This window comes from Leuciscus leuciscus (genome assembly GCF_965113295.1).
Source record: "Leuciscus leuciscus genome assembly, chromosome: 4".
Taxonomy (NCBI): Eukaryota; Metazoa; Chordata; class Actinopteri; order Cypriniformes; family Leuciscidae; genus Leuciscus; species Leuciscus leuciscus.
Window position 1 is genome coordinate 41,826,944 of NC_138728.1, and position 16,057 is coordinate 41,843,000.

The following is a 16,057-nucleotide window of genomic DNA, read 5'->3' on the forward strand; positions in this document are numbered from 1 at the left end:
GGCGGTTATTTCGTTTTTTGATGATTAACATGGATCCTGACATATACAAACAAATATTAAACTATAAAAAGAATGGTTCATACCCTGATGGGTATTCCAAAATGGAGAAATCTAATTTTAGAAAAAAGGCCTCTTGACCTCCAAGGTAAGAGAGCCATACAATATTTCATATTTAAAGGCTGAGGATGGTCGTTTGACCGAAAGCTTGATTAAATTTGCTTAAAGGATTTAAGTGTGCAGACAGTTTATTTATCAGTTCTCTTTGTTAAAATGGTTTAAAGTTTGATCTTAAATGTGTATATCATGGCCCGGTTTCACAGACATGGCTTAAGCCTAGTCCCAGACTAAACTGCCCACTTGAGCTGTCTTAACTCAAAGCGACTTGCACAGATATATATTAAAATAGTCAAAGATTTAGCCTGTTCTGGATTAAACAAAGCCGATTGCAAGAGGAAGGATTATAGCTAGTCTATGACTAAATTGAATCATAAATTAACCCTTCAAAGAGGCAGGTTTAACTCCTGCTTAGTACTGTTTGTGAGGGAGCATGGAATATTTGGAATATCTAAATGAAAACCAACATGCACAACAGAGGCCAGCCAGAGTACTTGTGGATAGGAGTGATCCATTACATTACTTTGATGACACAGCTTTTCAAGACCGCTTTCGTATGTCCAAGGAAAATGCAGTGGAGATAATATCTTTGCTTGAGCCTAGACTTTCCTGTCTGTCTCTGAGAGGAAGGCCTTTACCCATTTCTCTCCAAGTTCTGCTCACACTGAGGTTTTTTGCGTCCGGGACCTTTCACCGTGAAACTGGTGATTTGTGTGGTGCCAGTGAAGCAACTGTGTGTAGAATAGTTCACAAAGTCAGCAGAGCCATTTGTGAACTGAGGAGTCTTTACATAAAGTTTCCTGATGCTGCTGACCAAGCCAAATATAAAGTGCAATTCTATGAATATGGGCACTTCCCAGGTGTCATTGGCTGTATAGATGGATGTCATGTTCCTGTCAAGTGTCCATCAACCCCTGATGCTGAGGAGTACAGGAACCGTAAGAACTGGTTTTCTATCAACGTTCAGGGTGTATGCACACCTAATTTAGAGTTTTCAAACATTGTTGCGCGCTGGAAAGGTTCAACTCACGATTCAAGGATTTTTGTCAACTCTTCATTATGTGCTCAGTTTCAGAGTGGACAGTATAGTGGACTTCTACTTGGTGACAGTGGATATGGTCAGAGTAACTTTTTATTCACTCCATACATAAATCCCACAACAGCTGAGCAGCAAAGATACAACAGAGCTCATATCCGAACAAGAGGCATGGTTGAACGCATGTTTGGAATATGGAAAAATCGATTCCAGTGTTTACGTAATACACTTCGCTTCAGGCCAAGGAGATGCTGCAAGGTCATCATTGCTACAGCGGTGCTGCACAACTACCTGAAGCAGCGCTGCTGTCCTGATCCTCCAATGGAAGATGACGATGAAGCAGATGTGCCCATGACTGAGGCAGCCAGTGACCAACGAGGACTTGCACACAGAGTTGCTTTCACATTGCAGCACTTCAGCTAGATGAGATGTATTTCAATATGGAATGTATTCATTATGCCTTATTTTGCCTTGATAATTTTTGTTCTGTACAAAATTAAAATAGTGTGAAGCAAAATTAAAAAAAATTACTAAACCAATACTGGTTGAAAATGTAGTTTGTGGTTGTTTAAATACACTCAGTCATGAATATCTAAATGACAAAAGGTTTATTTTTGTTTTTATCGTTTATACATCATATTGTTCACCATGGCTGGTAATCACAATTGCCTCCTTACTGTATCGTTTTTGGATCATACCTCTTTCTTCCAACTTCATATCCAATTCAACCTGTAGAATTCTCATTTTCATTTTATGTTCTTCCTTCAGATATTTCATTTTTTCCTCATGAAATTCTCTGGCTAACTTTTCATGGATGGTCATCTTGCTTGTTCTCTGCTGAAAGGTGGTGGCAGCATCTTTTCTCAGGGATGCAGGAGCAGATGTGGAAGGCACACACTCACTGTGCTCTGGCTTTTCCAACCCGTTCAGATTCCTTTCTTCTGTGGGGAAAAACAGAGGCACAAATAAATTCACATGATCCTTACAATGAAAGAAGAATAAAAATTGACAGAGTGGAATATATGTACCAAAGGAAGAAATCAATTTCTTTCTAACATACCATTTGTGCTCAGATCTTCATCTGAACTGTTCAAGTGATCATCATCTGGTATACCATCCAGAGGTTGCTGGTGCTGTATTATTCCAGACAGCAAGTCACTCAATTCATCAGTTTTGTCTTTATTTGGTGGTCCACCACCAGTAGTAAATCGCTGTCTTCTGATCTCTGCATTCTGTCGTTTTAAAGCCAGTTTAAGGTTCTTCCACAGAGTCTATACAGGCAAAAATCATTCATTATAAATTGTCCCAAAAATATGAATATGAGAAATGAGCAATGATAATAATGAAGAAATCTCACCTGAAGTTGTTGTATTGTTCTTGTGGTTGCATTTTCATTTGCATTAAATTCATTGCAAATTGCATTCCAAGCACTTTTCTTTTGCTCACTAGCAGTAGTGTGGATTTTACTTTCAATAACTGGATGGTTGGTCAAAATTTGTTTCAGTAGTGTTTTTTCATACTCTCTGAAGTTTTTGGAACGAATTCTTTTTGCATCTGCCATTGCTTTGTGTCAAAATGTACACCGATAATAATGTTTTCTGGTCCATTCCAGGTTTTTATGAGCACCATCAGCCCAACGGCATGTGCTTATACTCAACTTAATCAGGCCTATCCCAGGTGTTTTCATTTAAGCTTACTTAATTTACTCCAGGACTCTGTAGTCTCAGACTAACTAAGCTTATTTTAAGCCACGTTCATGAAAGGTACTTAAATGCCCCAGTTTAACTAGTACACATTAAGGCCTACTCCTGGCTTATGCTAAGCCATGTCTGTGAAACCGGGCCCATATGTTAAAGCCAAGGTGAGGCCAGGTCTTATACAGTCAAATTATCTATGCTATGGGCCAGGCCAGGTTCACGTGCAGCTAGCCATCCTTTTAGGTTAAAAAAACAAACAGAATATACTTTATAGTTGTCTGCAACGTATGTTATTTAACGTGACGACATGCATGATTAAACAATGCACACGTTAAAATTATGAACGTTGCAAAGTTGAATCGCCATCAATACAAATTCGCTGATACGTTGTACCTGATATAATATATATATTAGCGTAAAATAGAGGCTAGACATTTTGTAATTATTACCCACTCTTTTGTAATTTACCATTTATGCCATTTATATTCGCTAGCAGTATAAATTAGTCGAACTTTATGGGGGTGGGGTTCATTATTAAATAAATGTTTTTCTCTAAAATATGTTGGGAAAAAAATATTTTTAAATACTTCTTTCAACCTCCTTTTCCTAAGACAACAGCTCTTGAGTCTTCTCCTATAATGCCTGATGAGATTTGTGAACCCCTGACCAGAGATCAGTTACCCATTACTCCGTACAGAATCTCTCCAGATCCTTCAGATTCCCTGATCCATGTTGGCGCTTCTTCTCTCCAGTTCAGCCCACTTATTTTCTAAAGGGTTCAGGTCAGGGACTGGGATGGCCATCACAGATTCTTGGTTTTGTGTGTAGTAACCCATTTTTATTTTAAAAAATGTTAATGTTTGTTTTTAGATCACTATCCAGTTGTAAGATCCAAACATGGCATAAGATTTCTACTAGCACAGGTTTTTTTTTATCTGTTGGTATTTGATTGAATCCACGATGCCCTGTGTATCTGAACAAAATGTCCAGGACCTCTGGCAGAAAATTAGGCCCACAGCATTAAAGATACAACAGAGTATTTAATCAGAGTATTTTTGCTGACAAAAAGCTCCTTTTTTTTTTTTTATCCGACCATGGAACCCGTCCTGTTTGAAGTTCCAGTAGTTTCAGTTCAAACGTTCTGTGGTACGATGGAAAAAAAAGAGCTTTTTGGCAACAAACACTTAAGCTGTGTCCCAATGTGAAGACTGCATCCTTCGAAGGCTGCGGACTTCAAACGATGCAGCCTATGTGTCCTCCGAACGACACACCATGTAGCCTTCGTAGGATTTCCTAATTGTGCAGCCAGGTGTTCCCGATTACCGCTCCAGGCGCCAAGCAACGGTGCGAGAGTATGCTGCCATCCTGACAATTCATTTGATATAATTAAGTAAACAGCTATGGAGCCAGAGTTGGCTATTGTCATTTTTATGTTTTATATTTTACTGGAGGACCAGGTCATGTAGGCCTACTTTCGGCTTAGCCGAAGATTCAAATGTTCATTTATATATTACCTGATGCGATTTTGTAGGCTAGTGTATTCTTTTTATTATGCACATAAATGGACCATGGTAAATATATTTACACAGGTTTTCAACCCTATTTGAATATAAAACTCAGTTGAATATAAAAAGTCCAGTGCGAATGTTACTCCCACTCGTCATCGGCAGCTGTCAGTCACTGTTACTAGGCGACAAGAACAATCCTCCTTCGCTAGACCGGTCCGAGCGCTTCAGATGCGCTCTTTGAAATGGGACGGTGCTGTAGTTAGCAACAATTTGTTAATATTGTGACAATAGGCCTACATTTTGTTAGTTTAATTTTCAAAATAACCAGTGGTGGTATGTAACCTACATCGTTAATACTCGAAGTGATTTTCCCACACAGGACAGCAACACTACAAAATTATTTTACAATATGATGCATTGTTTTACAATAAACTACACAATAGTATATAGTTTAAATGTATCAACCTTGAAAATATTCAGAAGTAAAATGCAACATATGCAGTAATATAAAAGCAGAACCATCATAAAAACCCTGACAAGTTTTTTTTTCCTCCAGAATTCCTTTACTTTTACTCTTGATACCTTAAGTACATTAGAGTATGCAAGATAAGTTTGCTTAACTAAGGTTTGAAATATATGACTAGTAGTTTTTCCCCAAAGCGGTATTAGTGGTTATTTAAAGTACTTCAGTGTAATAAAGTATCTCAATATTTATTCCATCAGTCAGCCCTGCAAACCTGTTGGTAGACGTGGATAGTGTAAATATGCAGTCAAACACTCTGGAGAATATCCCAGATGATGTCCCACCAGCAGGAGGCCTTACCAGGGTCTCTATTGTGGAGCCCATCCCGGTCCAGCAGCGAACCAGGGTCTCCCACTCAGCTGAATAAAAGTCTACATCATTTTTTCTTATTTTATGTACTGTAAATTTAAATGTTTATGTTGATTTTGATATGTTTAAAATATGTTGTAAATAGTTGGGGGAAAAAAGTTATAGAAGAATTTGTTTCATGTAGAAATGATGACTGTCATTACAAAAATAAACAATGTCCCGAGCAATGAATTCTCTTTTATTTACACATTTAAAGTTGCATAATTTTTTTTTCCTTTTAAAAAATATAAGTGAAAAAAAGTTAAACAAGAATATATATATATATATATATATATATATATATATATATATATATATATATATATATATATATATATATATATATACATATACATATTTCTCAATGATTCTTTCAAGAGGAGAAAACAGTATGTCCATTCTCTCGTGCTCTCCTCGCCTCTGCAGTCCCATGTCTTCTCTAATCAAGTCCAAAAACTCGTCCTCTCTGTCTTGCCTTCATCGTGGTGCTGGTGCTGATGCTGCTGGTTCTGGTGCTGATGCTGATGCTGCTGCCTCTGGCTCCTCCTCTTCTTGGTGTCACACTGCTGAACTCGGCCCTGGTGTGTCCTCAGGGATTGAGGCAATGAGGGTGCAATGCCTCTGTCCCAACATCTCATCCATGAGGACAAACCAGGGCCAAGTTTCAGCAGTGGGTTTCCCACTCACACCCTCTCCTGTCCCAGGACACGTGCAATCCTAAGGCAGAGCAAATTAACCATGGCTTGTTAATAACAGCACAATACATTTCAGCAAAGATGTGATCTCAACTTTCTTACTTTGTATTTTTAAAATCATATTCATGAATACTCACATTTGGTTAAAACCTTTGTAGACATAGCTTGCATGACAGCACTACAAAAACACATAAAAGTGAAACCCCATTGCCTTATCAACTGCTTTTCTTATTGTTGTGGGCTTTATAGGGTGAGTGATATTTCTTATTTACACAAGTTAGACAGACTAGTGCATATATTACAATAAAATTTTATTTAATTTATTTCGTTTATTTATTTTTTTAATTGCAGTTTAATAAATTGAGCTGTCTGCTCCTTGCTCCCTGAAACAATTATTAAACTAATATTAGCACAAGTTTTGCCTCAGACCACCTGACAAATGAAGCCACGCAATGGTGATGGAGTTAAGATGAAGTTCATAAGAAAGAAAAACTTGTGGCTTTTAACTGTGGTTTCACTAGCTATTTGAGTAAATTAAAACATAATACTTACATTTAAATGTGAATTTGCCATCCACCAGCGAACTCTCGGCCGTCAATTTTTTTTTATAAAAATGCTGTCGTCACCGACGCGCTATGACTTATGGGGTAGGATAGTCCGCTAAGTGTCCATTTATGTATCCTTCCTTTCACGGGGAAACGAAGGGTGCATTTGGCGTCGCTTTAGCCTTCGTCGCGCCGCGATGACGCAACCGGCCTTCGAATACGGACTTCGGAGGATGCAGAATTGAATTGGGACAGCCTTCATCGCGCCGCGGTGACGCAATCGGCCTTCAAATGCGACCTCCGAAGTGTGCAGCCTTTGAATTGGGACATCCTTCGTCGCTCCGCTGTGACGTTTCGACGCGCCGCTGTGACGCAATCGGCCTTCAAATACGGCCTTCGGAGGATGCAGACTTCACATTGGGACACAGCTTTAATATGGGTTTGGTTCATACAGGGATAAAAAAGTACCCCATGTGTAAAATGAAATACTCTGCTGTATCTTTAATGCTGTGGGCCTAATTTTCTGCCAGAGGTCCTGGACATTTTGTTCAGATACACATGGCATCGTGGATTCAATCAAATACCAACAGATAAAAAATCTAAACCTGAAAACCTATGCTAGAAATCTTATAACGGGCCATGTTTAAACCTTCCAACTGGACAGTGATCCAAAAACAAACATCAAAATCATAAAAATAAATGGGTTACTAAGCACAAAACCAAGCATCTGCGATGGCCACCCCAGTCCCTGACCTGAACCCTATAGAAAATGAGTGGGCTGAACTGAAGAGAAGAAGCGCCAACATGGATCAGGGAATCTGAAGGATCTGGAGAGATTCTGTACGGAGTAATGGGTATCTGATCTCTGGTCAGGGGTTCTCAAAACTCATCAGGCATTATAGGAGAAGACTCAAGATGAAAAAAATTTTTCCCAACGTGTTTTGGAGAATTTTTTTTATTTCCTAATGCCCAGCCATCTTTGGTCATATTTACCAAGGGTGGAAATCATTCTGATGATCTATATCAGCACAGTATATACACTTTGTATATTTTTTATTAATTTGTCTCTTTTGTCTATTTTTTCTTTTCATAGATGGTGAATTGTATTACCTTCGAAACAAAGGAAAAAAACAACAGATCAAACCAAAAGTTGTGTGTGGGACAGAAGAGGCAAACAAAATATTTGAGGAGTTCCATGCAAGCAGCCTCGGAGCTCACACAGGACAAAAAAAAAACACGCAACGCAATATCTATACGATTTTACTGGCCTGGCATGTCACAGGACATTGACACCTGTGTAATAACATGTACAGAGTTAATAATTTTGCAATATTGTAAAATGCAAGTGATTTCCAACATTATACTGTTTTGATCACAGGTGGCACAGTGTGTACCATGTCAGGCCAGCAGGTCATCAGTTAAGGAACAAAGTGAAATTATTCCAATTGTGGTATTCCTTTCCATCACACACTTAACCCTTTAGGCGCCAGAGGTTTTTTCCTAAAACGTTCTATTTTGACATCTTAATTTCAAAAGGCTATATCTTAAAAGTGATAAAAGATAGAGACTTTCTGTAAATTAGAGAAATATTAAGGAGGACCCAAAGTTTATGTAGGGATTAAATTTCCCCATCTAATTTGCATATTATGACGTCATATGGTGGCGGTCATCTTGGATTATAGAATTTTCATGAAAAATCACGTTTAAATGATAAAATGCAGCACTTCTTTCCCCCCAAAATGTCCCTCACCTTCTGTATGCTATATTGCACAATACTGAATGTTCAGGTAAATAGTAAGTAGTAAACAAACTGTGTAAATCATTACTAATAAATGGTAGAAACAAACCGAATATATGTAGCGGTTTTTGTTGATGTTTTTTGGGGGGTTTTTTTTTTAGCTGACAAAGACGCACACATCACAAGGACATGAACACACAAAAAATAACACATTGTTCACTACTAAATGGTCAGGGAAATAGATAGTAAATCAACAGTGTAAATCATTACTAATAAATGGCAGACAAAAAATAAATAAAAAAGAATTTATGTAGCAGGCCTTTTGCTGTAGAGATAATGACTCCTCCATCCAGGTGACATTTCTTGTAGTGTTTCATGGTGTGGTACCTCTCATTGCAAGGCACAACACAAAGGAGAAAGAGTGATAGAAAATCTAGGGGCGAATTGGCATTGGAGAGTTCTCTTTCCCCCAGATATACCACTGGCTGATCAGAGTGTGTGATCCAACTTTGGTACTCATCCTAATTGGCCAAGTACTCAAAGCCGGCATTCCCATCAGCTTGCGATAAACTATACATAATAGCCCCTCTGCCCCGTGTCACATAGCCTCTGCTCCTGCTACGAGCAGCGCGGGCGCGGCCAGATCTGCCTCACGCGCGCGCCGAGTGTGCACAGCTCGGACTGCTGTCATTGTCATTGCCATTGCGACTCTGCACCCTGCCTCCACGTTGCCCACTAACTGTCCTATGTATACTTCGACCTCGTCTAACATACCCAGTGGCATTAGACAAAGTCTCCACCACAATACTGTGGCCGCCGCGATCGCCGCGATCGCGGGAAGTTACATGGCTAGCGCGGTAAAAATCTCCCCCCTCGTTCCCCACATCACTAACACGCCTGCTAACTTCGCGATGAACACTCCGACCCCGGGAAACATTGTTCCCACCACTGACATTGGGAAAAGGATTCACCGTTTGTGCTTGGTGTAGGGCTACACTTTCACTTTCAGAATCACCGTCATCTTCTGAAGCCAGATATTCCCCTTCAGAATCAATGTCCGCGAATAAAACACCCAACACTTCATTGTGGGTAAGCTTTATTGATGTCATTATATAATAATAATAATAATAATAATCTAATGCAAATACTCGCGGACGTTGACAATATTGCTCTGATAAAATGGTTCACTCTTGCACTAGCTCCGCTTTTGTTCGCACTGATTCAATGCGTTCTAGCTCGTAGATTTTGTATAGAAGCATGACATTTTTTTGAGTCGGGGATGAAGTATAACATGTCTGCCAACTAGTGGAGGGGAGGTCGAACGAAATTTACACCCTATTTGACAAAATCGGCCGTTTTATTCAGTGCCGCATCTTGTCGAGTAAACTCGACCGTGGCGCCTAGAGGGTTAAATCATATATATATTTTAATTAATTTAGAAATTACGATTAAGTTATATAATTAATTATCTTGTTTCTATTTAATGAACTCTAGGTTAAACAGCCTTTCGAACTTGTGGGGATGGATCTAATTGGAAAATTAACACCAACAGAAAATGGAAATCAATATATCTGTGTCATCATTGATTACATGACCAAGTGGCCCCAGGCTTATCCCCTCAAGACAAAGGCTGCCAGGGAGGTTGCTGATTGCCTATTGAAATTTGTGCATCAGTTTGAAGCACCGAAGAGAGTCCTCACCGACCAGGGGAAAGAGTTCGTAAACAAAGTAAGTCATACATGTTCACTGTTAAATCATTGATAAACAATGATTAAATGTAAACTTTTTTCAATTTACACACCTTTCATCTTTTCCATGATAAATTTAAGAGTCTGTTTTCTTTTATAAATTGCAGCTGAACAGTAATATCTGCAAGGTTTTAAATATTAAAAGGTCCCTGTGCGCACCCTACCATCCACAGACGAACGGCCTTGTGGAACGTATGAATGCGACAATACAGAGGTAACAATATTTTAATTTAATTATTTTCACACTGATAACAATTTTGCAAATAACTAGCCATTTATGTATTTAAGTAAGGCATGATAATAGAAATGCTAAATTCATTGTTTCATTTCCTAGCAAATGCACTTACTGAATATGTACACTCAATACACTATTATTAAAATGTTATAAAAATGTGTGCTAGATGCATGATTGTAAATGTTCCTTCCTGACTTCTTTGAACCTGAAAATAATGTTATTATATTACCAGATCCCTTTGCAAGCTTGTAAGAGACAAGCCCAATGAATGGGATAGACATCTAGATGCAGTAATGTTTGGGCTTAGGACAAAGCGTCAGGTTACAACTAAGTACTCACCGTACTTTTTAATGTTTGGGAGGGAGGCCCGGTACCCTTCAGAAATTCCTGAGCACTATCAGGTAACTGCCGATTGTTACAATTTTCATATAAATATAATTAATGATAAATAGGTAGCACTTTTTTAACAGTATTGTCCTGCCCTCTTTGTCAGATTGACAAGAATGTGGAGGATACAATGTCTGTTGAACAGCTGACAGAATCGGCGATTGCTATGAGTGAGGTCTTAGATGAGGCTCATACTAACACTAGAGCTTCCCAAGAAAGGGTTAGGCAACAATCCAAACAAAAGAAAGCCCAGAAGGAATTCAAAGTGGGGGACAAAGTGTGGAGGAAAAAAATATGGAGCCAACAGAGAAAGGGTGGAAAACTGGAGGCAAACTTTCTAGGCCCTTATACGATCACTAAATTGGAAGGGAAAAGTGCAGACCTCGAAGATGAGGGGGGGGGGGGTGAAATTCCCAAGAATAAATGTTGATCACTTGAGGCTACATGTTGAGGGAACAACCCCGGATCCCACATAAAATAAAGTCTTCTCCACCACCACTCCCTGTGGTCTCTACAGGCCCCTCCTCAACGGCATCTCCACCACTACTCCCTGGCCCGTCCTCACCGGCATCTCCACCACCACCACTCCCACTCCCTGGCCCGTCCTCACCGGCGTCTCCACCACTACTTCCTGGCCCCTCCTCACCGGCATCTCCACCACCACCATTCTCTGGCCCGTCCTCACCGGCGTCTCCACCACTACTTCCTGGCCCCTCCTCACCGGCATCTCCACCACCACCATTCTCTGGCCCCTCCTCACCGGCGTCTCCACCACTACTTCCTGGCCCCTCCTCACCGGCATCTCCACGACCAGTTCATGTGGTCTCTACAGGCCCCTCCTCACCGGCATCTCCTCCTCCACCACCATTCCCTGTGGTCTCTACAGGCCCCTCCTCACCAGCATCTCCTCCACCACCACTCCCTGTGGTCTCTACAAGCCCCTCCTCACCGGGATCTCCACCACCACTCCCTGGCCCCTCCTCACCGGCATCTCCACGACCAGTTCATGTGGTCTCTTCAGGCCCCTCCTCACCAGCATCTCCTCCACCACCACTCCCTGTGGTCTCTACAGGCCCCTCCTCACCGGCATCTCCTCCACCACCACTCCCTGTGGTCTCTACAGGCCCCTCCTCACCGGAATCTCCTCCACCACCACTCCCTGTGGTCTCTACTGGCCCCTCCTCACCGGGATCTCCACCACCACTCCCTGGCCCCTCCTCACTGGCATCTCCACGACCAGTTCATGTGGTCTCTTCAGGCCCCTCCTCACCGGCATCTCCTCCACCACCACTCCCTGTGGTCTCTACAGGCCCCTCCTCACCGGGATCTCCACCACCACTCCCTGGCCCCTCCTCACTGGCATCTCCACGACCAGTTCATGTGGTCTCTTCAGGCCCCTCCTCACCGGCATCTCCTCCACCACCACTCCCTGTGGTCTCTACAGGCCCCTCCTCACCGGGATCTCCACCACCACTCCCTGGCCCCTCCTCACCGGCATCTCCACGACCAGTTCATGTGGTCTCTTCAGGCCCCTCCTCACCAGCATCTCCTCCACCACCACTCCCTGTGGTCTCTACAGGCCCCTCCTCACTGGCATCTCCACCACCACCACTCTCTGTGGTCTCTTCAGGCCCCTCCTCACCGGCATCTCCACCTCTAGCCAATGCCACAGTATCTTCAGGAGCTTTAATTTTTTCAGGGTCTTCAGATATAGAATCACGTATGTACTTAAACAACAATTTAGACAACAATTTAGACAGTTATAATACTACTACTACTGATAATAATACAAAATACACATAGTAGTTACACATGAATTCACCAGTTGTGAGTAACACCATTGCATAATTTAAGATAGACATGTAACCTCAATTGGGATTTTTCCTCAGAGTTTCATTTCCAACTTTTCTGGACTTTGCATTGTTTGTTTTTTCAGGTGTCAAAGCAGCCTGGGAAGGAAAAAGCTTATATGTGCTAATTTCCAAAATAGGGCCTTTCAAATTGTTTTACTCAGATATTCATCAGACTGCACCCACACGACATTTTGAAAGTGAGGTGAGTTGATTCTTTTAGAAGCACCAACTCACTTGGAAATTGTTATCTTGCTAGGTTCTAAAGTTTTAACTAGCCATTATAATAATGTGTTTGTACAACATGTTATGTTGGCAAAATAAGTAAATATGTTTTTGTTTCTGAAATGGTTTGTGTTTTCTTATTGGTTTACACAGTGTACATATTTGTATACGTTAAGTACACATCTTATATATAATTGTGTTAATAAAATCGAACAGTTTGTGAATGAAGCCACTTCATATCAAACTGTTTGAACATTTTATTCATTATTTTGTTAAAATAATGTTTTACAAACACATATTGTCCAAAGAAAACTATCTAAAGTTCAAAATGAAAAAGTAAACATTAAACATCATTAAACAGATCACCTCTGTGAATCTTTTTCTAATAGGAAACTAATATGTCTTCATTTATTGCTGTCAGGTCATGAATGCTTATATGTACCTTTTGGTACAAAAATACAATAAGGATTCAACAAAAAAGGCTGTGTGCATTGATTCATATGAAATGAGCGACATCTGGAAGCATAAAAAAGCAAAGGTCAAGGTAAGTACAACACTTTTTGAAAACTGCAATATAAATGTGATTAACATAGATGTAACTCATGTAGTGATCGTCATACAAACATCAGTTGAATATATTCATCAGAAATCAATAATAATTATATATGAATTTCTGATTCTAAATAAACAGTCCAGTGTGGCAATGTCAGGCCGGGCCATGTCACATTGGAGAAAGTGTCAGATTTCTTTTAACAGCAATCAAACATGGGTCATGGAATGCTTTTTTGTTTGTTGCTCACTAGATCTTAAAATACTTGTTGATTTTATTTTAAATGAAATTTCAGATGGATCCAAACAAATTTAGGTACATTTTTGGGGTCATTAATGAGAACCATCACTGGACTCTGACGGTACATTTTATATGTTTTATAAGCAGTCTTAATTTTCTTTTAAGTGGTTGGATACAATATTTGTTTAGCGTTTAAGGTTTTGTTGTAATTATTTGCAATATCTTTATTATTAAGATAATGATCCCACAAGAGAAGAGGGCTCTGTTCTTTGATCCTCTTGGAGAGTCCACAACGGACATCCAGAGGTGTCAGAATGTAACGAGGTAAATCAACAGTTTAAACAAGATCTTCTGAAATTCTAAAGGTGTTTCTTAGTATTCTATTTACTTTAATAAATTCCAAATTCAAGATTTTTATTGTCATGTGTACCTATGTACAATGAAATTCTTATTTTGTTTTTACCCCATAATCATAAATATTACAGGTCCTTTATGATACAGAAGGGCTACAACGTGCCCAAATGGGCATGTGGCACGTTACCCCATTCGTGCCAATAAGATGGCAGTTCCTGTGGGCCTTTTGTTTTGAAAGTATGTTAAATTGATCATTATGCCATATATGACTTTCTTTCCTTAGTGTAACACCAGAGGTAAATATTAATGGAGATGGTCATCCTAGATGGTAAATTAATATCAATGATAAATATTGAAATGAATGTGACTTCCATTGAAAAACAACACAAGGAGATATTTGGAAGACAGTAGAAGATAAGGGGGACTTCCTTGTAGTTATCATTCTGGTAGTGACATCATTCTTTAGAATTCCCTTACTTCTATTTTATTAAAGACAGTCTTGCAGCCTTAAATCATCAAGAAAAAAATAGATAAAATATCATTCTCAATTACATAATCACTTTTCTTTTTTAGTTTGCAGAATGTTTTCTAAATAATGAGCCGCTACTTTTTTCCACATCTGAGAAAAGTGTGGCAGCCTTGAGGATGACATCTGTATCTTACAGAACACTGGTAAGTTTCACATTTCCAATATTCATTGATTCTTTGGTACCTTAACCATTTAACAGTGTTGGTAAATATGTGATTATTCATGTGCTTGTAAAAAATTGTGATGTTTTAAGAACTTGTTTTATGACAACAATGTTTCTTCTGCCTTGGCATGATCCTCAACTAGCTAAAGGACTTGTGCCATCTGTGTGGGGACAAGAACAGTGGGAAAAAAGTAACTAACTGGGTAAGCATTGGAAGAAAGAATGTTTTCCTTTATCAAACTTTTATTGAATTTGCCATATGAATTGAACGTGATATAATGTTCATGTAAGTATTGTTTGATATGGATTAAAGAAATACCTATGCTTGACTTCAAAATTTGTTTGTCGACATGTTTAGATTGGCTGTGATGTGTGCCCACGCTGGTTTCATTGCACCTGCGTGCAACGCTCCAGGAAAAACAAACACTTCATCTGCGCAGTTTGCGAACCTTGACTCCTCATCATATTTATAATGATTTATGTTGACCATTCATTTTATTTAATGTAAAGTATCTTTTTTTTTTTTTCTGAAAACTAAATTGTACACTTAAAATATACCATTTGTTTGCTAGCTTATTTAAATATCTTTATTCTAAATCAACAAAATGTATGTAAATAGTTAATTAAACCCAAATCAGAAACAGATTTTCCAATGTAGAATGTAAATAAAAATATTTAATGATTTTCCCATGACATGTTATTCACAATAGAACAGTGAATTTATAAAAAAAAAGTACTAAAAGTATACTGATTAGTAAAACCGGCAACTGATAAGTAACATGACATGATTTGGGGTTGAAGAGGTCTGCGAGAGACAGTAACATTGCTAGTGGCATTGAAAAAAGTGTTTGCCTGAAATCAGTTATAAATAGTTACAAAATTATATAAATTTACCTAAAGGCACAGGGTCATCAGGACACTGTAGTCTATTTTGATTATTTTAATTTTGGCAGTACTGCTTAAATTCATATATTAGATGGGTCAGACACCCAAAAAACTCATTCTGGAGACACATCTCATCCTAAAGACTACCTGAAAAAAAGCACAAGTGTTTATATTCAATAATAAGTATTTTACATAGTATTTTACTATGTACAATGTTTCTTTTTGACTACCTGAAGAGACAGGTTTTTGACTACCTGAAAAGACTACCTGCTGCAAAAGCACAAGTGTTTATATTCAATAATAAGTATTTTACATAGGGGAGTATGATTTTGGCAGCACTGCTGAATTCACCCCCCCCACACACACTGAGATCACTTTAGCTGGGTCAGACACCCCAAAAACTCATTCTGGAGACACATCTCATCCCAAAGACTACCTGCTGCAAAAGCACAAGTGTTTATATTCAATAATAAGTATTTTACATAGGGGAGTATGATTTTGGCAGCACTGCATAAAGAAAATGTGCAGGCAGTAAAGTCAAATCTCTTTAGTAATGATGTTTATGTTTAGGTGTAGAAACTTTACCAGAAACTAAACCATTGTTTTACTACAAAAAACACTGTAGTGTTTAAAAAAACCCACACTGATTTATAATACTGTAGTAAAAAACACAATACAAGCGAAAAA

General features: G+C 39.1%; 1 protein-coding gene and 1 long non-coding RNA gene across 2 annotated transcripts; both read left to right on the forward strand.

Moving 5' to 3' along the window:
* Positions 1–311: 311 nt before the first annotated feature.
* On the forward strand, positions 312–1,633 carry LOC309496081 (putative nuclease HARBI1). The gene has a single exon (XM_082166039.1). It carries the CDS (start codon positions 548–550, stop codon positions 1,571–1,573), a length of 1,026 nt encoding a protein of 341 aa, XP_082022165.1. The 5' UTR covers positions 312–547; the 3' UTR covers positions 1,574–1,633.
* A 6,010-nt stretch (positions 1,634–7,643) lies between these two features.
* Positions 7,644–10,705, forward strand: LOC309496182. Its single transcript, XR_014205039.1, has 4 exons — positions 7,644–7,763; positions 7,845–7,916; positions 9,699–10,166; positions 10,420–10,705. It is a non-coding gene; the product is annotated as an uncharacterized lncRNA (long non-coding RNA).
* The last annotated feature ends 5,352 nt before the right edge of the window (positions 10,706–16,057 follow it).

What these genes read in the sequence shown, in the direction of transcription:
- LOC309496081 (XM_082166039.1), top strand. Translation starts at nt 548, where the DNA reads ATGGAATATTTGGAATATCTAAATGAAAACCAACATGCACAACAGAGG.